General features: G+C 53.1%; 3 protein-coding genes across 3 annotated transcripts; all 3 read right to left on the bottom strand.

The window, feature by feature from the left end:
- Positions 1-9887: 9887 nt before the first annotated feature.
- LOC120669394 lies at positions 9888-10664 on the bottom strand. Its single transcript, XM_039949154.1, has one exon. It carries the CDS (start codon positions 10662-10664, stop codon positions 9888-9890), a length of 777 nt encoding a protein of 258 aa, XP_039805088.1.
- A 342-nt stretch (positions 10665-11006) lies between these two features.
- Positions 11007-11339, bottom strand: LOC120669395. The gene has a single exon (XM_039949155.1). The coding sequence runs from the start codon at positions 11337-11339 to the stop codon at positions 11007-11009; it is 333 nt and encodes a 110-aa protein (XP_039805089.1).
- Positions 11340-12965: 1626 nt separating this feature from the next.
- On the bottom strand, positions 12966-13496 carry LOC120669396. Its single transcript, XM_039949156.1, has one exon. It carries the CDS (start codon positions 13494-13496, stop codon positions 12966-12968), a length of 531 nt encoding a protein of 176 aa, XP_039805090.1.
- Positions 13497-19874: the final 6378 nt, after the last annotated feature.

The raw sequence follows: 19874 nt of genomic DNA on the forward strand, positions 1-19874 counted from the left end.
GGGTGTTTCAACTACAGAGCTTTTTTACCTCGAGAACTTGACGAGTGCTACTCGCTCGCTCGAGATACCAAAATAGTTCTGTTTTCCCTTAGTACTCTGAGTAGTTGTCGAGGGTCTCCTGTTCACCTATCTATCAAAGAACATTCAAAGCTCCAAATTCTCCAAGTACTCCATAAGAGTTTTCCTAGTTGGACAATCAAGTCCATAAGAGCATTGCTCTAACAAAATATTTCTTTTCAAAGAGAAATTTGGATTAAGCTATGGCTTAAAATACCCCCTTAGTGCTTTTCCCACTTGGTTAATCCTGCGGGATTCAATCCTAACCGGTCAGCACTAGAGTTCTGATTAGAACCATATACCTTGACCCTATTCAAGAATACTTTGCCTCTTAAGACACTTATGGATACAACTCTTTGTATCCACGACCAAAATCGAGTAGGCGCGATGCCGCCAAAACTCATGCCATTCGAGTACAATTACTCGACACATCAAAGGATTGCCTAATCCTACTATAAAACAAGTACTTGACATTACACAAATATTAAACATTTGTTCAAAGTACTTATGGCCCACATGGCAAACAGTTTTACAAGCAAATTCAAGGGGATTCAGGCTTGTTTAGAGACTCCACTATCTTGTCGGCAACAGCGGAAGTCTCTTGCAGGTACTGATCGAATTGCTCATTAGTACAATCAGCCTTCGCGCAATGCCCAAGTGCATCAAGTGGAGTATGTGGCCAGTAGGACTTAACCAACCTGAGTACATGTCCCATGTACTATCGGGTGATCGCGGAGACGAACCTTTCAAAGCTCTCGGGTACTTTTCGAAGCTTCCCTGCCAAGGTGAGCGGTTCGTCCTCATTCCCCTCTGGAATCTCCACAAGTCCTGCCACATCTTGAGTAGAGTCTTTGAGTTCTTCAAGCTCTTGCTGCATCAAGTCCCGGGATTTTGACAAGGTCTTGAGCTGTTGAAGCATTGTTGCCATCTCTTGATCAGAATCCGCCTTGATCCTCTTGAGCTTCTCGATTTCATCTGCGTTTCGGTACATAAGAATCTTTAGATCCAGTACCAAACTTTCCTCAATCTTTAGAGATTTTGTGCAAGCTGTGTACTCGATTAGAAGAAAAGCTTATGAACATCAAGCAGAACAATAAAGCGTCCCCTCATAAGAGGTGACTCAAATGTGATACAAATATCTGTCCCAGGAGGCTGATAACACATTTATTACATCAGATGGTACATCACCGTACAACTCTACGCGGTAATGGGCAATGAAGCACCACTATCGCGAGGATAACCACTAAAACCCAAACAAGAACGTTAACTACGAAGAGGTCAATAGAGTCTTGCGCCATACGAAGCTTCCTACGGGTGACCCTATCCACAGGCAAGGTTGGGTGCAGAACGGAACCCCTACTCAACGTCCTCGGGGATAAAGTCTGGATCTTCCTCTGTAAAAATTAAGCAAGGGTGAGTACAAACGTACTCAGCTAGTCCAACCACACCCACGGAGCGGGTATAAATAGAATACATGCACAGGATAAATCAAGGATAAGGCTAGGGTTTAATTTTGCGGAAAGCTAATTTTTTTATGCATGAGTTTATTTTGAAACTGTGTTTTTCTTAGAACAATTCTTTTATAGCCGGTGGGGTTGATCCACACAGGATCCAAGATTTTAAAAGTTGCAACCGGACTCCTCATCCGCCGTAGCACACGGCACAGCTGCCGGACACTTTTCCAAAACAATTCACGCCAACCCAACCATCCCCAGAAGAAATGCTAGTTATTTGACCAAACTATAACTCGCCCAGTACCGTGGGCACGTCTATTCGAATAGGTTTTAACTCTGTAGAGGTGTGCAACTTTACCCACAAGCGGGGTACCACAACACAATCACCTTAGTGTTGGTGCAGATCCCAACAAAGCCAATACCCACCTTAGCTAGACCTGACTAGCCAACACGGAATCCACCAAGGGGTCATTGACCTTTCACCGAGGTTTAACCGGGGCATAAGTCACACAGAGCTTATCCCTTCTTCTTGATCACCCGTTGCTCTCAGCTCTCCTGATGGCTATCAGACTAACTAGTGGGATTTATGCTAAGCCGTTACCACATACAAATGTCGAGTGGTTTGCACGATAGTTGAGTTAGGCAAGATGACACATCAACTCGGTCCTTAATTGTGACAAGATGGATATCTCCCAACCTTCTTGCTCAACCACAAAGGTACGAGCACACCTTCTGGCAATTCACACAGAGATGCCATCCATCTCATCGAGACACATCTTTCATTTATTTTCAACAAATCCACCTTTTCCCTTCCCACACACGTACACATTTTCCTTTATAAATAATCATATTTGATGTGTAGTAGAACGAGTATAAGGTCCTAAGCAATTCTAGAAGTGATTAACATCCACATAGAACGAATCATATGTAGACATCAATCTAGGTGGTCAAGGAATGGTCATAACAAGTCAAGGGGTGGCTATCCAACCATGTCTTAGCAGTAAAAGCATATGCAGTTTTGTAAAACAGGCCAATAGGTTGTGTTTATAAAACTGGGACAAAATATGCATCAAAGGATGAGATTGAACTTGCCATTCACAAAGCCTTTCGGGAAGTCCTGATCAAGATACTGCCCTTCGGGTTCGGGGTCACGGTACTGGTCCTCGCACACTTGCTCGCGATACTGCTCGTCGACGGGTTCTTCCTCATTCACACCGTGATCTGCGGTGCACACAAACAAGCACACAATAAAGAAAAATAAATAAATGTTTTATCGTTGAGCTCAAATCGGGAAATATTAAGATATGGATATAGGAGTAATATTTTTGGGTGGTTTTCTAATGGCACGACCAAAATTATGTTAGAAATGGCGTGGTAAAGTTTTGGGGCAAATGGAGGATTTTTGGCGCATGAAATGATAAGTTAAGGTAAGTTTAGGGCTAATCCGGGGTTCAGGGGCCCATTTGTAAATACTTCTGGAAAGAAAAGGACTTGATTGGAATTTTTGGAAATATCTGAGGCTACTTTGGAAAGGGCAGGGGTCTATTCATAATTGTTCTCATATGGTGGAGGGAGTGTTTGGTGAAAATAAATTGTAGGAGGTTTCTTTTGTAAAAGGGCTAGAGGGGAAGGCTCTTAATAGAAAAGAGGAAAAAATAGGGGGCTTAAGGCAAAATTGCCTTCTTCTTCCTCTTTCCCGTGACCAAAACAGGGGAGAGGAGGGGCGGCGCCAGCGAGGACTGGCCGACGGCCCTCGGTCCACGACGGTGGCCGGGGGTTGGGGGGAAACGGAGAGAGCGACGGGGGGATCCATTTCCCCCACTCACCAATGGCTGGGGTGGAGCGAGGCGTGCTGGCCGCGGAGGCCGGCGGGAGTTGGCAGTGGAGCTTGCGGCGGCGGTGCTGGGGTGCAGGAGTGGAGGGCTGGAGGTAGCAGGCGAGTTGTGGAGCTCGAGGGTGCGACGAAGGGCCTATTTATAGGCCGGGAGAGGGTGGGGTGGAGGGGGCGCGGCGGTGACCAGCCGGACGGCGAGTTCGGCAGCCATTAATAGTGTGGGGGCGGCTTTGGTGTCGTGGAGCGGCGCGGTGGTGCTCGGAGGCGACGGCGAGAGGACGGCCGTGCAGAGAGAGACAGGCAAGTGGGGAGGGGGCGGCGCAAGGGGGTACGGCGGCGTTGGAGGTCGGGCTCGGCGTGCTCCGAGCTCGTGTGTCCGGCGGCGCTGAGGCGAGCAGGGGGGCGGTGGTGCATAGCGGCGGTGGCAGTGGCCGGTGGGGGCGGGGCAGCGCAAGTGGGAGGTGGGGGGCATCGAGCTTTGCTCGACGTCGTGCTACACATGGGAAAGGAGAGAGGGAGGGAGGAGGAGGAACGGAGGAGGGGAAAAAGAAAAAGAGAAAAAGGAAAAGAGAAAAAGAGGAAAGGGAAAAGAAAAATGGAGGGAGAGGAAAAAAAAGAAAGAGAGGGCGCCAGCGAAATTCGCGGCGGCGACCGTAGGGTCAGTCGAGCACGCACGGCGGCTTCAGCTGGGAGTGATGCACATGCAAAACGAGGAAAAAGGGAAACAAGGACGAGGATTGAATTTGAGTGTCAAAACGGCGGATCGCCGGAAAGGATTTCGGGGAATCGAGAGCTCGGGCAGGAAAAAGATTTGAAATGGTTCGAGCTCAATGACGAAAAGATTTTGAAATAATTTTTAGCGCGTGGTTTAATTGGATGAATTTTTATGGATGTTATAAACAATCTAGTCGATTGCATCATATATGCTAAAGACTAACCTTTCTTGGCCTTGGAGAGCTGTTATATCTTCTCGTGAAGAGCAGCCTTCTCGGACGAGAGCGTTTTCACTCACTCTCTCAGAGCATTTAGCTCTGAATCATCTTGGGCTTGGCTACCCTCCTGCCCCAACACCTCCTGCCAAAAAATAAAACAAAAAGATCAGTACACACTACTCGATCTATACATAAGTACTCTACATATTCGATTACTTACCCCCAGCAGCTTGAATGCAAGCTTTAGCTTTTCTTGTGGCATGACACTTCCCGATGAAACCCGAGAAGCACTCTCCCGCACTTTAGAGATGGCTTTCTCTAGCACATCTGCAACTTTCTCTACAATATCCCCTATATTTTGGGAATTTAGAGGAGAAATGGGTTATTAATCCAAACTACGAGCAAAGAGAAGTACTTTATCAGTACAAGGCATTGTAAGTTTACCTGTAGGGGCGTCCTCAGACAGCTTCTCGTCTCCTCCCTCAGGAAGCTTCTCGCCACCCTCTTCCTCTGGAAGCTTGTCGCTTCCATCGTCTTCCAGGAGCCTTTCATCGCTCCTCTCAGCATCCGGAAGCGGAGAATTCCGAAGCATGGCATCCCCTATGTCCTCTGCTTCGCGAGCACTCATCTCTGGAGTGCTCGGGGGCTTCTCCACTACCGACTTGGGTGCTGAGTCATCCTCAGTTTCCCCTCTTGCCTCCAAGAGTACGTGTCGGATTGTTATTTCGGCCAGTCCACCAGGGGTGTACCCGGCGGTAGAGTTTCAGGATGGGGATCTCAGGACCAAGAGCTCGATGGTAACACGAAGACACAGGGACTTAGACAGGTTCGGGCCGCAATGAGCATAACACCCTATGTCCTGTGTTCGGGGTTGTATTAGGGTTGGTGGAATGCTGCGAAAAGTGGAGAGAGAGAGAGTCACCCTATGGGTCGGCCTACGTCTCCCTTATATAGACCAGGAGCCGTAGGGGGTACAAGGAATGATATATTCGGGTTACAAGGAAGGAGGTCGGTTAAGATCTCTAGGTATGCGAGCTTCTAGTTGGAGCCTCTCATCCTAATCCTCTGAGGATCCTCTTCTGCGCACAGTCGAGTGCTGCACGCTGAGTAGTTGTAGCCGAGTCACCGAGCAGGTAGTCTCCCGGGTTCGGGGACCCCACTCGGCAGGGAGGTATGTAGATCTACCTCCGTCAAGCCCCCGAGCGCCGGAGGGCCGAGTCAAACTTTTGTGGTACTTGAGCGAAGTCCTTCGGTGCTCTTGATAATTGTCCATCGTGATTGTTGATCCAGAATGGGATACGCCCCTGGGCGCACCCGTTGGGTGTAGCCCCCGAGCCTCGGAAGGTTTCAAAGAAGCTTTTCGAGGGTTAAAGAATTGATCTTTAACTCGTCTGTCCAAATGTCTGAATATCAAGTCGTTATTTTTGTTACACTGCCCCCCTGAGGATATCAGTGCCTGGCCACCCTGAGGTCGCCACAGTGATCGAACCTGACTCGGCAACCCTGACCCTGGAAGCCTGGGTTAAGTCTCTGAGACTTTCCAAGTAGTTCGAATGTCTAGGCCCTGAAGCCTTAGGTAAGTCACGAAGACGCACCAGGTAATGGATGGCACCCAGCCCCCGAGCAGGGTCGCTGGCGGAGTCACGGAGACGCGTCGAGTCGTCACGGCGTCCGGGCCCTAAGGCCCTGGCTGGGTCGCGCAGACAGACCGGGTAGTAGGCGGCACCCAGCCCCCGAGCAGGGTAGCTGGCGGAGTCACGGAGACGCGCCGAGTCGCCACGGCGTCCGGGCCCTGAGGCCCTGGCTGGGTCGCGGAGACACGCCGGGTAGTAGGCGGCACCCAACCCCCGAGCAGGCTAGCTGACGGAGTCATGAAGACGCACCGAGTCGTCATGGCGTCCGGGCCCTGAGGCCAAGGCTGGGTCGCGGAGACACGCCGGGTAGTAGGCGGCACCCAGCCCCCGGGTAGGGTAGCTGGCAGAGTCACGGAGACGCGCCGAGTCGTTTCCAGGAATATTTGAAGCATATTCGCATCAGGGTGAAAATCCAACCGTTATTCTCCGTGCGGATCTGTCGCGGCTGACAGGGGAGCGGGGTTGTCAGAGGCAATGGTAAAAAGGAAAGTTACTGTTTATCACACCTTATCCGCCGTGAGATCACCGGCCCGATCAAATCCGGCAGTTAATTTCGGATCTGCCCGTTGTGGGGGACTCCGATATTTAAATAGGGGAGGCACCACCCTATTCCCAAGCACTCCAGAGCTTTCTGCCACCTTAGCCAACTCGGCAAGCTTCCAGAGCTCTCGGCCTTCATCTTCCTCGCGACTTCCTCCCCTCGCCTAGGCTTCGCCGCCATCGCCATGGCCACCTCGACCTCTGCATCTGCGTCCTTGACTTCGGGGAGCTCCGGAGAGGCCCAGCCACCGTCGTCGTCCTGGCAAAAGTGCTCGCTCCAAGAGAGCGACATCCAGGACCTTGTGGAGCGCGGCCTGCTCTCGGAGAAGCAGATCTCCGGGTGGCGGTGCTGCTATGGGGAAGAGTTCCCATCGGAGGACATGAACCAGGCGGTCGTGTTCAAGTCCTTCTACGAGAAGGGCTTCGCACTTCCCGTGGGGGTGTTTTTCCGCGGGCTTCTCCATTTCTACGGGCTCGAGGTAACTCATCTCAAGCCAAATTCAATTGCACAGATTGCCATCTTCATCCACCTCTGCGAGGGGTACTTGGGGATCGCTTCCCACTTTAATCTATAGCAGGCTCTGTACCGCCTCAAGGGGCACCCGTCCAACATTCGCCGGAACATTGTGGGCGGGGCCGCCTTCTCGCTGCGCCAGGGGAGCGTCTACCCCAACTTCGAGCTCCGCGACACCAACAAGGGGTGGGCGCGGGAATGGTTCGTGGTGGCGAACCCGGTGCCCTGCCTCCCGGCGCGCACTGGCTGCGCGCCGGAGTACAAGGCGTGATGGGAGGAGTCGCCGACCACCGAGGATATGGCGCAGGTGGAGCGCCTCCTCAAAGAGATCGCCGACTTTTCGGCACAGGGTCTGACCCGGCCTTCGAGTATTGGGGTCATCGGGACCCGACCCGGGGACACGAACGCAAGGTTCCCCGGGACGAGATCGCGAACCGGGTCGCCCGCATCATGGCGGGGAAGATCCGGGACAAGGGCTGTCCCAAGGTCCACTGCCTGAAGCGGCCAACCGATGCCGTAAGTCTTCTTGAACTTTGCCGAGTTGTTTTGTTCACATCGAGTTGCTTCCTCTGTTTTTGCTCTATTTTTCCGAGCGCACCCGTTGGGTTGTATAACAACTCGGTACTTTTGCAGGCCAAGGTCTTGGAGTACTGGTCCCCGCTCCTCTGCTTGAGGGGGACCTTGGGAAGGACGCTGCTGCCTCCGCCGAGCTGCGCGAGCCGGCGGAGGAGAAGGCTGAGTTCTCCTCCAACTCCTCCGTGGGGAGCGAGCCGGATGTGGAGATTACCGGAGCCTCGGGGCTGCCGCCATCGGCCGCCCTGAGGAGGTAGACGCGCCACACCGTCAGGAAGATCCAGCTGTCAAAGGCTGGGTTGGCGGCAGCACAACAGTCGTTGAGGAGCTCGACCCGGAAGGGAGTGAGCAAAGTCCGGGGAGCGTCGGCGCCCCCGGCCACTGCTGAAGTGGGGCGGCATCTGCCGGCCCCCAGGTCGAGAAGGAAGCGGCCCAGGTGCTAGGCCAACTACGCAGGGAGGAGACGCCCCCGCGCGCCGGCTCTGGGACTCCACCGGCCGCGCCGCTGAGGCTGAAGTTCCCGCTGTGTCGCAGCGGCGGGTAAGCTCCGCAATCTTGATCCTGTTCTGTCTTGATTTTTGTTTCCTGGAGTCGTTCTTAGTGCCCTTGTTGTTGGTGTAGGAGGGCGACGCTCAGCGGCGCCAAGAGGAAGGCTGAGGAGTCGTCCAATGAGGGTGGCTCCAGTGATGCCGCGAAGCTTGCCACGCCGCGGGCGAGCCCGGCAAAGAGCCGCGCCCGCCGTGAGGAGAAGGAAAAGAAGGAGGAGGAAGCCAGCAACAGGGTCTCTTCCCTCCCTTGATGAGGAGATGCAGGATCCGCCCCGTGATGAAGGGGCGGTGGGCGTGGAGGTCGGAGCCTTGGAAGTCACAGCCATTGAGGTGGTCACGACCACGGAGGTCTCAGCCATCGAGGCGGAGAGGACCCAAGCCGAGCCCACCGAGGGGGTCAGGCCCCCGCCGGCAAAGGAGGAGGCCGAGGAAGACGAAGACGAGGAGGGGGACAGCACAGTCTCCATCAAACTTGTGGAGTCCGCCAAGATCGCCCAGGGACTTGTCGAGGTAAGTCTCCTACCTCGCTCTGATTTTGAAGCCGACTTGTTTTTGCAGGCGTGGTCTTGTAACGCATAGTTGTTTGTCAGACTCTCGTAGACATGTCAGAGCAGGCCGCTCAGGAGCTAGCCAAGGGGAGCGCCACCATCAGTCGGGTGGCGGGGCTCGAGGCCAAGGTGGCCGAGCTGGAGGCGCGGAGCCGCCATCTGGAGGCCGACAAGGTCTAGGCTGAGGATGCTCTGCGCAAGGAGAAGTGCGGTATGTAGCCAGAGTCATGTTTGTCGAGTTCTTTGCGTGCTTGTTTATCTCTGACTTGCTTTATTTAGAGCTGGAGGCCTGCACCAAGGCCAACGAGGAGCTGCAGAAGCTCCGAGAGGTGGCCGAAGCGCGGGAGGCCGCCACCGAGGAGAAGCTTCGCCTGGAGCGGGAGGCTCGGCGAGGTACGACCCGAAGATCATACGCTATGTTCTTTCTGTCATGTTCTTCGGCTTGGGCTGACCCAGCCGGGTGCTTTTTGCAGAAGCGGAGGATCAAGTGGCACAGGGCCGGGCGACACTGGATCGCCTGAGCAGGCCGCTGGAGGCGCTGCTTGGGGCCTTCGAGCCCGAGGGCATGGCAGCTGCCGATAGCCTGGCTGAGAGGCTAGAAGCGTCCCGCGTCCGGCTGGAGGCCTGCATCAGGGGAGCTGCCAAGGATGCAGTGCAACATACCCTAGGTATTGTGAAGACCCACCTGGAAGCGGATCTGGACCTGGTGGGAGACGGCGTCCCCGAGCACTGCTCTGACGCTGAGTGGGAGGTCAACCACGCCGCCGTCCTGGAGATCGCCGAGCGTGTCGTGGCCGAGCTGTAGGCTGCCGGTCTCCAGGAGTTTTTGCTGCAAGGAAAGTTGGTCAGAGTGGACCAGCTAAGGACAATGTTTATGTAAATAATGCTTTAATTTTATTTGATGTTAATGTTATGCCCACGGTCCGGGTTCTTTTCTGAATTTGCCGAGTAGGTGGAAAGCGATCTCTGAGCCCTTTGATTAGCGCTTGAGAGCAGATCATCAATGTGCGCGTTTGGTCAGGGTGACACAGAGTGGTTCCTGAATGTACTCGGCTGTGTTCAGTAAAGACGAACCGGGTTGTTCCTGTCCGACTGGTCGGACTCCAAGTGGGGGCTGGCTGGGTGGCCGGAACATAGCCCCCGAGCGTGTTGAAAATGACTCGGTCAAGAACAAAGAGTGAATGCAATATTTAGAATATATCAAACTTTATTGAATGAGTAGATGGGTACATAACTTTGCATTTTCTACGCTTCTACGGATAGAAGCGACGCAGGTGTTTGATATTCCATGGGTTGCCCACGTCTGTACTGTCTGCCCTCTGTAGGTGGTAGGTTCCTGGAACCACTTTCCCACTGACTACAAAGGGGCCCTCCCATGGGGAAGACAGCTTGTGAGCGCTGGTGGTCGACTGGATTCGTCGCAGAACTAGGTCACCGACGTTGAAGTCGCGATCATGGTAGCGCCGAAGCTGTTGTTCATATCTCGCATGCTGGATGGAGGGCGTTAGGCGGTGCTCCTCTGCCGAGTCGATGTCGGTGCATCGAGCTGCTTCGGCTTCATTCTCGTCGTAGTTCTGGATGCGCGGAGCACCAAAAGCTATATCCGATGGTAAGACTGCTTCAGAACTGTACACCATGAAGAATGGCGAGTAGCTGGTAGCCTGGCTTCTTTGTGTGCGTAGTCCCCAAACTACTCTGAGTAGTTCTTGGAACCACTTTGCACCATACTTTTCGATCGGGTCGAAAATTCTGGCTTTGAGTCCCTGGTGGATCAAGCCGTTGGCCCTTTCAACTTGGCCATTGCACCTGGGGTGCGCCACGGAGGCATAGTAGACGTCGATGCAGCTTTCTTGGCAGTAGTCCCAGAACTCGAAGCCTATGAATGAAGTACCCCGATCTGTGATGATCTGGTTAGGCACCCTGAATCGATGTGATATCTCCTCAATGAACTCGGCTACCTTGGCTGCTGTGGTGGCTGTCACCAGCTTGTCGATGGCCACGAATATGTGACTATATCCGCCGACAGCCATCTTTAGGGGTCCCACCGAATCGAGTCCCCAGCAAGCGAATGGCCAGGACGGCAGTATGGTCCGTAAGGCCTGAGCCGGGACATGCTGCAGCTTGGAGAAGAACTGGCACCCGGAACATCGCCTGACGATGTTTCAGGCGTCGGCCAGAGCCGTAGGCTAGTAGAAGCCTGATCGAAAGGCTTTCCTCACGAGGGTAGAGGCACCCGCGTGGTTGCCGCAGATACCCGAGTGGATATCGCTAAGGAGTCGGACTCCTTCGTCCTGTGCAACACATTTGCATAGGGTTCCTGAGGAAGCCAAGTGCCTGAACAGCTCGGTTCCTATGACGACGTAGTTGCTTGATCAGCGAGCAAGCTTCTCGTGTTCCTTTCCTTTTGGGTAGCTTTTGTTGTTTTTGATGAAGTTGATGATTGGGGAGCGCCAGTCAATATCAAGGGTTAGGACCTCCTGTCCTATGGCCAGGACCAAGTCGGTCTTCATGGAAGGTTCCTCTTCCGTCTTGACCGTAGGGCTGTTGAGTGCTTGAACAAACACGCCGGGTGGTACGATGGGCCGCTTGGATCCAAGCTTGGACAGGACATCATCCGCCACGTTGTCGTCCCTGGGGACGTGGTGGAACTCCAGACCATAAAACTTGGCTTCGAGCCTCCTGATCTCCCTGCAATAGGCATCCATCTTTTCCTTGGTGCACTCCTAGTCCTTGTTGACTTGCTGTATGACAACTTTGGAGTCGCCATATGCCAACAGACGCTTGATGCTGAGTGCAACAGCGATCCGGAGACCGTGAATGAGAGCTTCATACTCGGCAGCGTTATTGGTGGCCTTGAAAAGTAGCTGGAGGACGTACTTGAGTTTTTCACCTTTCGGGGAGATGAAGAGGACTCCAGCGCCGGCTCCATCATGATTGAGGGTGCCATCAAAGTACATGATCCAGTGCTCGGATCTGGTGTCTGGTGGAGGATCTTGGATCTCGGTCCACTTGGCAACGAAGTCGGCCAACGCCTGAGAGTTGATGGTGGACCGCGGCGTGAATTCAATCGAGAATGCTCCGAGTTCTACTGACCATTTGACGACCCGGCTGTTGGCGTCCTTGTTGCGGAGGATGTCGCCAAGTGGATATGATGAGGCCACCTTGATCTTGTGAGCCTGGAAGTAGAGCCGGAGCTTTCTTGATGTGATGAGGATAGCGTATAGCAGCTTCTGCACTTGGGGGTAGCTTGCCTTGGATTCGCCGAGTACTTCACTGATGAAGTAGACAGGTCACTATACCTTGTAGATGTGACACTGGTAGTGGCGGCGATGTACAGGAGGAGGACTTCCCCATCTTTTGGTGTTGTTAGGACAGGCGGCGAGGTAAGAAAATCCATGAGCTCCTGGAATGCTTTGGAAGCATCATCGTTCCACTCGAACTTGTCAGACTTCCGGAGAAGTTTGAAGAAGGGTAGGCGTCTGTCGCCGAGTCGGCTTTTGAACCGACTCAAGGAAGCCATGCACCCTGTGAGCTTCTTCAGGTCCTTTTTGCTCCGGGGAGGCTTCATGAACCTGATGGCGTTGACCTTGGTGGGGTTGGCTTCGATGCCCCGGCTACTGACTAAGAAGCCGAGTAGTTTTCCGGACGGGACACCGAACACACACTTCGTCGGGTTGAGCTTCCATTTGAATTTCCTGAGATTTTCAAATGTCTCGGAGAGGTCTGTAATGAACTGGTCATTACATTTTGTCTTGACGACAATGTCATTGACATAGGCCTCGGCGTTGCACCCGATCTACCCCTGGAGGCATCTCTGAATGGCCTTCTGGTAGGTCATGCTGGTGTTCTTGAGGCCGAACGTCACGGTGTTGTAGCAGTAGGCCCCGAAGGGGGTGATGAAGGATGGCTATCTGGTGGTACCCTGAGTAACAGTCAAGAAAAGAAAGAAGAACGCACCCGGCCATCGAGTCGACGACCTGGTCGATGCGAGGTAAAGGAAAGGGGTTCTTAGGGCAGTGTCTGTTGAGGTCGGTATAGTCAACACACATTCTACATTCACCATTTTTCTTTTTTACAAGGACTGGGTTTGCCAGCCAATCTGGGTGTGCAACTTCTCTGATGAAACCGGTGGCTAGGAGCCGGGTTACTTCTACCCTAATAGCCTACTTTCGATCTTGCGCGAAGCGGCGGAGCCGTTGTTTGACGGGCTTCGCCTTCTTGTCCAGATCTAAGGAGTGCTCAGCCTCCTCCCTTGGGACCCTGAGCATGTCAGATGGCTTCCATGCGAAGATGTCCCCATTCTCCCGGAGGAAGGAGGTGAGCGCGCCTTCCTACGCCGAGTCGAGGCTGGCCCCGATCACGACGGTCTTGTGCGGTTCATTGTCCCGGAGGACGATGGTCTTGGTCGCCACGGCTGGCGTGAGCTGCGACTCGGAAGTCGACTCCTTGGTGGAAATTTGCTGCTGATCCGCCGGGAGGTTCTTTGCTTCCTGAGCAACAAGAACCGTGTTCTTGGATCGTTCCAGGGTGTCGGAGAGCTCGATATTTTTGGCCTCACACGCGTAGGAGGTCTGAAGATCTCCATAGACCGAGAGGACCACCTTTGGAGCTGGCATCTTTAGAAGAAGATACGTGTGGTTGGGGATTGCCATGAACTTGGCGGGGGAGGGTCTTCCCAGGATGGTGCGGTAGGAAGTCTCGAACTCGGCGACCTCGAAGTTGACGTACTCTGTACGGTAGTTGTCGCGTGCGCCGAAGGTGACTGGCAGGGTGGCCCGGCCGACCCGAGTCGACGCGGCTCCAGGAATGATGCCGTAGAAGGCCTGGTCAGATGGGACCAAGGATGCCGTGTCGTAGCCCATGTTCTGCAATGTGCTGGCGAAGATGATGTCGAGGGTGCTGCCTCCGTCGATGAGTACTTTGGCCAGGCGGACCTGGCTCAGCACCGGGCTGACCACGAGGGGGTAAGCACCCGGCCTGGGCCGGTGGACCTAGTGGTCGCGGCGGTCGAAGGTGATCGGCGTCTCCGACCACCGGAGGGGTTCAACCGGGTGTTTGAACACCAGGTTGACTTCGCAATCATCCAGCTAGAGCTTGCGCCGGCATGATGGCTTGCTGGGGCCGCCGTATATGAAGTTGACGGCCCTGTCTTCTTCCTGGAAGTTCCCTGGGGAATCTTCCCTCTAGTCATCGTCATCTCGCCTGGGCGAGTTGCGCCTCTGTGGGCGCGCCTGGGTAGTTCTGGAACCACCCGGCCTGTCGCGGTTGTCACGACGGGGTCGCTTGGGGTCGTCGTTCTTGATGACACCGTTGGAGAGTGCTTGGCACTCCCGGGTGGTGTGGTTTGCGTCCTTGTGCCAAGGACACTTGCCCTCCAGGAGCCGGTCCAGATCCGGTTGGTTGAGGGTGGAGCAGAACTGGGATCGTTCGGCGACGGCGATGGTGTTCTCGGGGCCACGCTTGCGGTCCCGGTTCTTGGACGACTCGGCGCGGTCATGCTTCTTCCCGTGATGAGGTGGGCGATAGTCGCGGCGTCATTCCGAGCGGTTGTCCCGCTAAGAGGGATGCTCTGAGTAGTCGTTCTTGTGCCGGCGGCGGGCCCGCTCGGCTTCTTCCATGTCGGCGTGCTAGTTGACAACCGTCATCATGTCGCCCACGATCTTGGGGTAGGTCTTGAACATCTTCCTCCACAGTTCGATGTTGTGGAGGCCTTCATTGAAGTAGTGGATGACGTCCCTATCATCAGCTTCCGTAATGGTATTACGGTTAGCAAAGCACCTCTTGATGTAGTCGCGGAGGGACTCGTCCAGTTGTTGCACGACACTTGCCAGATCCCATCTGGTTTTGGGACCCGGGCAGGATGCCTAGTAGTACTGGACGAATGTGTTACAGAGATCCTGCCAGCTGTTGATGGAGCCAGCGGGGAGCGCTTCGAGCCAGTTGAGATCTTGGGGACCCATCATGACCGGGAAGTTGGCGGCCATGATGCCGTTGTCGCCGCGCGTAGCTCGGACGGCGATGGAGTAGGTGCACAGCCATGTCTTGGGGTCCGACTCGCCGTCGTACTTCTCGATCTCGGTAGGCTTGAAGGTGGCGGGCCACTGGATGGCCCGAAGCCAACAGGAGAAAGCAGAGAAGACGTTGAGATCGTTGTCGGGGTCATTGTCGCGGTGGGTCGTTGTGGACGTCTGCCGCCCCGGTGGCCACGGTCGACGTCGGAGTCGCCGTGTTCTTCGTCATACTGGCGACGTCGCTCGCGCTTGGCAGCGTCGCGTTGGCTGTGGCGATTGTTGATGCGCTGACACAGATCTTGCTGGTTGAGTTGGTCGCAAAGGTCGCCCTGGTTGACCTCTCTGTCGTCGCCGTGTGGTCGTGTCGAGTAGTGGCTCGACTGGGCGCGGTAGGCCGAGTTGTCCTCGCACAGCTGCTAGGCTTGCATGGCGGCCACGTTCAAATGAGCACGGGCCTTGACGATCTCGGGGGTCTCCTGAAGACCCTCGAGAACCTGGAACACTGCGGCGAGGTTGGCCGACGGCGTAGCGAAGACGTCTTGGCCGTTGTAGTTGAGGAAGAAGTCAGCGTCGAGGTTGCGGGGCCGGATCGGAGAGCGCCGATTCCTGGGGTTGCGGCGTTCGGCATTCTCTAGGTCGCGGTAGGCCCGATCAATGGCCGCATCATTGCGCCTCATGTCGGCGCAGACCTCGTTGCGGCGGAGTCGTTGAGCCTTCTCCTCGTCGGTCTTGTTTTCACGAGTGTCGGAGTCGTCGAAGACAACGAAGATCCGGCGATGCTCCGTCGCAGAAGAGCGGTTGGGGGGGAGGGTGAACGAGGCATGTTGGAAGCCAAGTTCCTCTTTCGAGGTCGGGTCAGATCGGATCTGACCGAAGGTAGCCGGGCCGGGTAGTCGCACTCGGATCTTGTCCGAGTACGTCGTAGCAGCGTTGCGGAGCCCGAAAAAGATCCGATCCGAGTAGTTGCAGTGCCGAAGAGTGTCCTCGCCGAGCCGGACGCACTCGGCGATGGATTTGCCGACTCGATCTAGCTGAGAGATAAGATCGTTGGCAGATTTGGCTGGACGACGAGTCGTCCAGGAAGGAGTGGTCGTCACGTAGTCCGCCTCGGGTTCGGGAACCCTAGGCGCAGTATATCTCGAAGTGACCAGATCGGATCTGGTCCTGGTGGGAGCGCTGCCGAGTTCACGGAGAACACTAGGCGCAGTAGATCTCGGAGTGACTAGATCAGATCTGGTCCTGGTGGGAGCGTTGCCGAGTTCACGGAGAACACGGTCAGGGTTGTTTCGGTGGTGAAGCGCGTGTTCGCCGAGTCGAATGCACTCGGCGATGGATCTACTAACGCGATCTATCTGGAAGATTAGAGCGTCAGCAGACTCATCAGGGCGACGGGTCACCCTGGTTGGCGTGATCGCCATGTCGAAGCTCTCGGATTCGGGAATTCGAGAAGTGGCAGGTGCTTGGGGAGTTAGATCGGATCTAACCCCAGCGAAGACATTGCCTCCGGCGGCGGGGGAGCCGGAAGCGGGGTTTCTGGGAACCGTGACCTCCGAGAAGCTTCCGAAGGCAAAGGAGAAGATGACTGTCGCTTCCATTTGGGCGGTGACGCTGGCGGAGAAGACGACGCCGGTGTTGGCTGCCATTGAACTCGACATATGATCCCTGAGTCCCCTACCTGGCGCGCCAACTGTAGGATTGTTATTCCGGCCAGTCCACCAGGGGTGTACCCGGCGGTAGAATTTCAAGATGGGGATCTCATAACCAAGAGCTCGATGGTAACACGAAGACGTAGGGACTTATACAGGTTCGGGCCCCAATGAGCGTAACACCCTACGTCCTTTGTTCGGGGTTGTATTAGGGTTTGTGGAATGCTGCGAAAAGTGGAGAGAGAGAGAGTCACCCTATGGGTTGGCCTATGTCTCCCTTATATAGACTAGGAGCCGTAGGGGTACAAGGAATGATATATTCGGGTTGTTTTACAAGGAAGGAGGTCGGTTAAGATCCCTAGGTATGAGGGCTTCTAGTTGGAGCCTCTCATCCTAATCCTCTGAGGATCCTCTTCTGCGCACAGCCGAGTCCTGCACGCCGAGTAGTTGTAGCCGAGTCACCGAGCAGGGTAGTCTCCCGGGTTCGGGGACCCCACTCAGCAGGGAGGTACGTAGATCTACCTCCGTCAGTACGTCACTGAAAAGACAAATCAGGTACTCGAAATAAAGATAAACCCTACAATTACAAGATTTAAAGAACTTACGTAGGAGCTCTTATCACGGCAAGCTTCCTTGTCCCAAATTTTCGGGTCGGCCTCACGAGGACGGCTTGGCTACCCGTATTTCCGGTATTATCTACAGTGGAACTACTCGTCGGTAGAGTAGTCCCAGATCCCTTTGACGGGTCCACTGTGGTGGAAGGGACGGTTCGTCCCACCACAGCATCATCCCCAGATGCTGTAGTCCGCGGCATCTTAGCCACCGGACTTCAAAGCAAAAAAAATTCAAAATCAAACCAAGCAAATCGACAAATGGGGTAAAGTACTCGATAAGCTACTTACCTGCTGCTCGTAGTCTGTGAGGAGCTGCTGCGCTTCCTCACTGTCGAACGCGTACCCTTAGGATGTCCCACCTAGGTATCCATGCTTGGGGTGGGGCTGTGTTCCCCGTCACTCTTCTCTCCAGCTGTTTCTTCATCTGCATAACCAAGGCCAGATGATTAGTACTGCTTAAATAAGATTCCATGAGAATACTCTGGGATTTGGCTGACAGTATAAGAGCGACTGGAAAGAGAAAAGGAACGATCATGTGCCTAACAGTGGAGGGCTACTCTTAAAATGGTCCACGTCCTCCTACAGAGAGCAAAATTCTATCTGAATTACACTAAGGTAAGGTACTCGATTACTAGAAAATCGACTACTCTATTCAAGTACCTGCCTCGGAGGATTCGTAGCAGAAAAAGTATCAGGAACAACTGGCACATCTTTTACATTCCTTAGTAGTCGCTGAACCCGACTAAACACTTCTTCATCTGAGATCTCTTCCTCCAAGAATCTTGATGAATCAGTTGTTCCTCGATACTGGAAACCAAAGGTTTCCCGAGCCTGTAGCTGTTGGACTCTCCTTTTCATCCAGTCGAACATGGCAACTTCTCCACTCAAATTCTTTTGCCTAAGATCGGCAATCCATGCGAGTAGCTCATCGACTTGGCTACTATCGACTGGTTTCTTATTCCACTCAGGCCATTATATCGGAGGGCCTAGAGTAATCGCTGGGGCGCTCTCCCACTGGTTTTCTACGTAGAACCACTTGGGTTTCCAGTCGATTACCTTGTTACTAAGCTTATAGGGGATATAAACTTTATCTTTTTCTTGCCTAAGCTGTAAACCCGCACCTCCTACTACATCTAAAATGTAGGAATCTGGTTGCGGCTTAAGGTGGAAAAGGAATCGAAAGAGTTCAAAATGGGGCTCGATATCCAGAAAAGCTTCACATAAATATGTGAAGATGGAAATATGGACAAAGGAATTGGGGGTTAGATGATGAAGCTGAATCCTGTAGTATGGACAAGGGAGCCCATAGAAGAAAAATGAACAAGGGAGCCCCAATCCCCGTTCTAAATAAGGAGCAAAAGTGACGATTTCGCCCGTATTTTCATATGGACGATCCTCACCCAAGGCAGGACGCCATTGGATGACGGATTTCTCCGCCAAAAGACTAGCATAAACTAAAATTTCTAGGTCAGATTCAGAGCACTTACTTGCGACCCATCCTTCTTCGCGGATTGGTTCCGCGGCTACACCCTTGCCCTTGCTCGACTTCTTCGGGGCCATCCGAAAATCTACAGAGCGCTTCATGCGCATACACTGGCTAAACCCTAAGGGGATTTGGAAGCAAGAGAGAGCAAGAAGTTTAGATCTGGGAACTTGAGGGCAAGAACAGATCTAAACAGTAAAAGAAGAATGGCGGCCGGTGGGGTAAAAATCCAGTTACCGTTTCATTTTATAATGGCGGTGGCAACATGGTAAAACACTCAAAAGACCAGCAGTCAGTTACCAATTGCGAAAAAAAGATGGGATTTTTTGAGACATTTCTTTTTTCTAAGATTACATTCTGAAAAAAAAAACACTTACATCCCTTAACAACTACTCGACTTTTCTTCCTTCTATTGGAATTGCATTCCATAATAAAAGGAAAAGTACTCGACACAGTACAACTACTCGATATTAAAACTTGAGTACTTCTTCCTAACTAGCTTTACAATGACTCGGACCTGCATACACACCGCTTGGATCTCCTGGAGCTTCTAGTCGAGGCATGCTGCAGCTAGATCGACCCGAGGCCATAACAAAGTATAAACTTGTTATTCCCATCAAGGGAATAATGATACTCGTATTCTGGGAGAAAAGTTTCAAGAGTTTGGAGGCAGATTACAGTAATCGCCTCGCAAGATCTCTTGTAGCATCTTGCGGAGAAATTTCTCCTTCTCCCTGAATATGTTGTGACAAGATTAAGTCTCCTCACCTAAAATGTCAGTGCTTGGGCACCCAGAGACAGGCAACCCCAAGGATGTGACACAACAAGACTCAACCCATCGACAGAGAACCTGCCTCATTGGAATATGCAAGGACATGATGTCCAAAATGGATCCGATGAGAGCATTGGGGTTGCAGGATGAGGTAGCAGGGACTTCTCTTGTCACTCGCAAGTTCTCTTCTAGCATCTTTTGCTGGAAAGGACTACACAAATTTCAGGAGGTCGAGAGCAAGAACACCAAACGCAAGCCATGGCTTCAGAATGCTGGTGCTTATAGCAAAGGCCACTCACCTGCCTTTTATAGCCACAAGGGATCTTATTAGAGGACAACCCGTGATACTACAGTGGCAGCACTCACGGACGCAATAATGCATATTCTCCATACAGTACAATCCCATGTGAGCACACAGTAAAAAGATATACATCCCGGATTTTATTTCTGAAGATATTTCGGATGCAATCAGTGTGGCGTGTCCAATCGAATCATTCTTCTTGGATTTTTTACCCGAAAAAGAGGTCTTTTCAGATACCGGATCTGATTAATCCTGCAGATATTCTGAAGAATAAAATTTGATGCCACGTCTTATATCCTTAATTCCAAATCTTTGCTCGGGGGCTACCCGCAGAAGAAGGGATTTTGATTTAAGGCTCGGGGGCTGTGGGATATGTGCATCAGAGATTTATTTTTCAATTTTTTTGGAAAATA

The sequence above is a fragment of the Panicum virgatum genome, chromosome 4N (genome assembly GCF_016808335.1).
Source record: "Panicum virgatum strain AP13 chromosome 4N, P.virgatum_v5, whole genome shotgun sequence".
Lineage (NCBI taxonomy): Eukaryota > Viridiplantae > Streptophyta > Magnoliopsida > Poales > Poaceae > Panicum > Panicum virgatum.

What these genes read in the sequence shown, in the direction of transcription:
- LOC120669396 (XM_039949156.1), bottom strand. Translation starts at nt 13,496, where the DNA reads ATGGGCTACGACACGGCATCCTTGGTCCCATCTGACCAGGCCTTCTAC.
- LOC120669395 (XM_039949155.1), bottom strand. Translation starts at nt 11,339, where the DNA reads ATGGATGCCTATTGCAGGGAGATCAGGAGGCTCGAAGCCAAGTTTTAT.
- LOC120669394 (XM_039949154.1), bottom strand. Translation starts at nt 10,664, where the DNA reads ATGGCTGTCGGCGGATATAGTCACATATTCGTGGCCATCGACAAGCTG.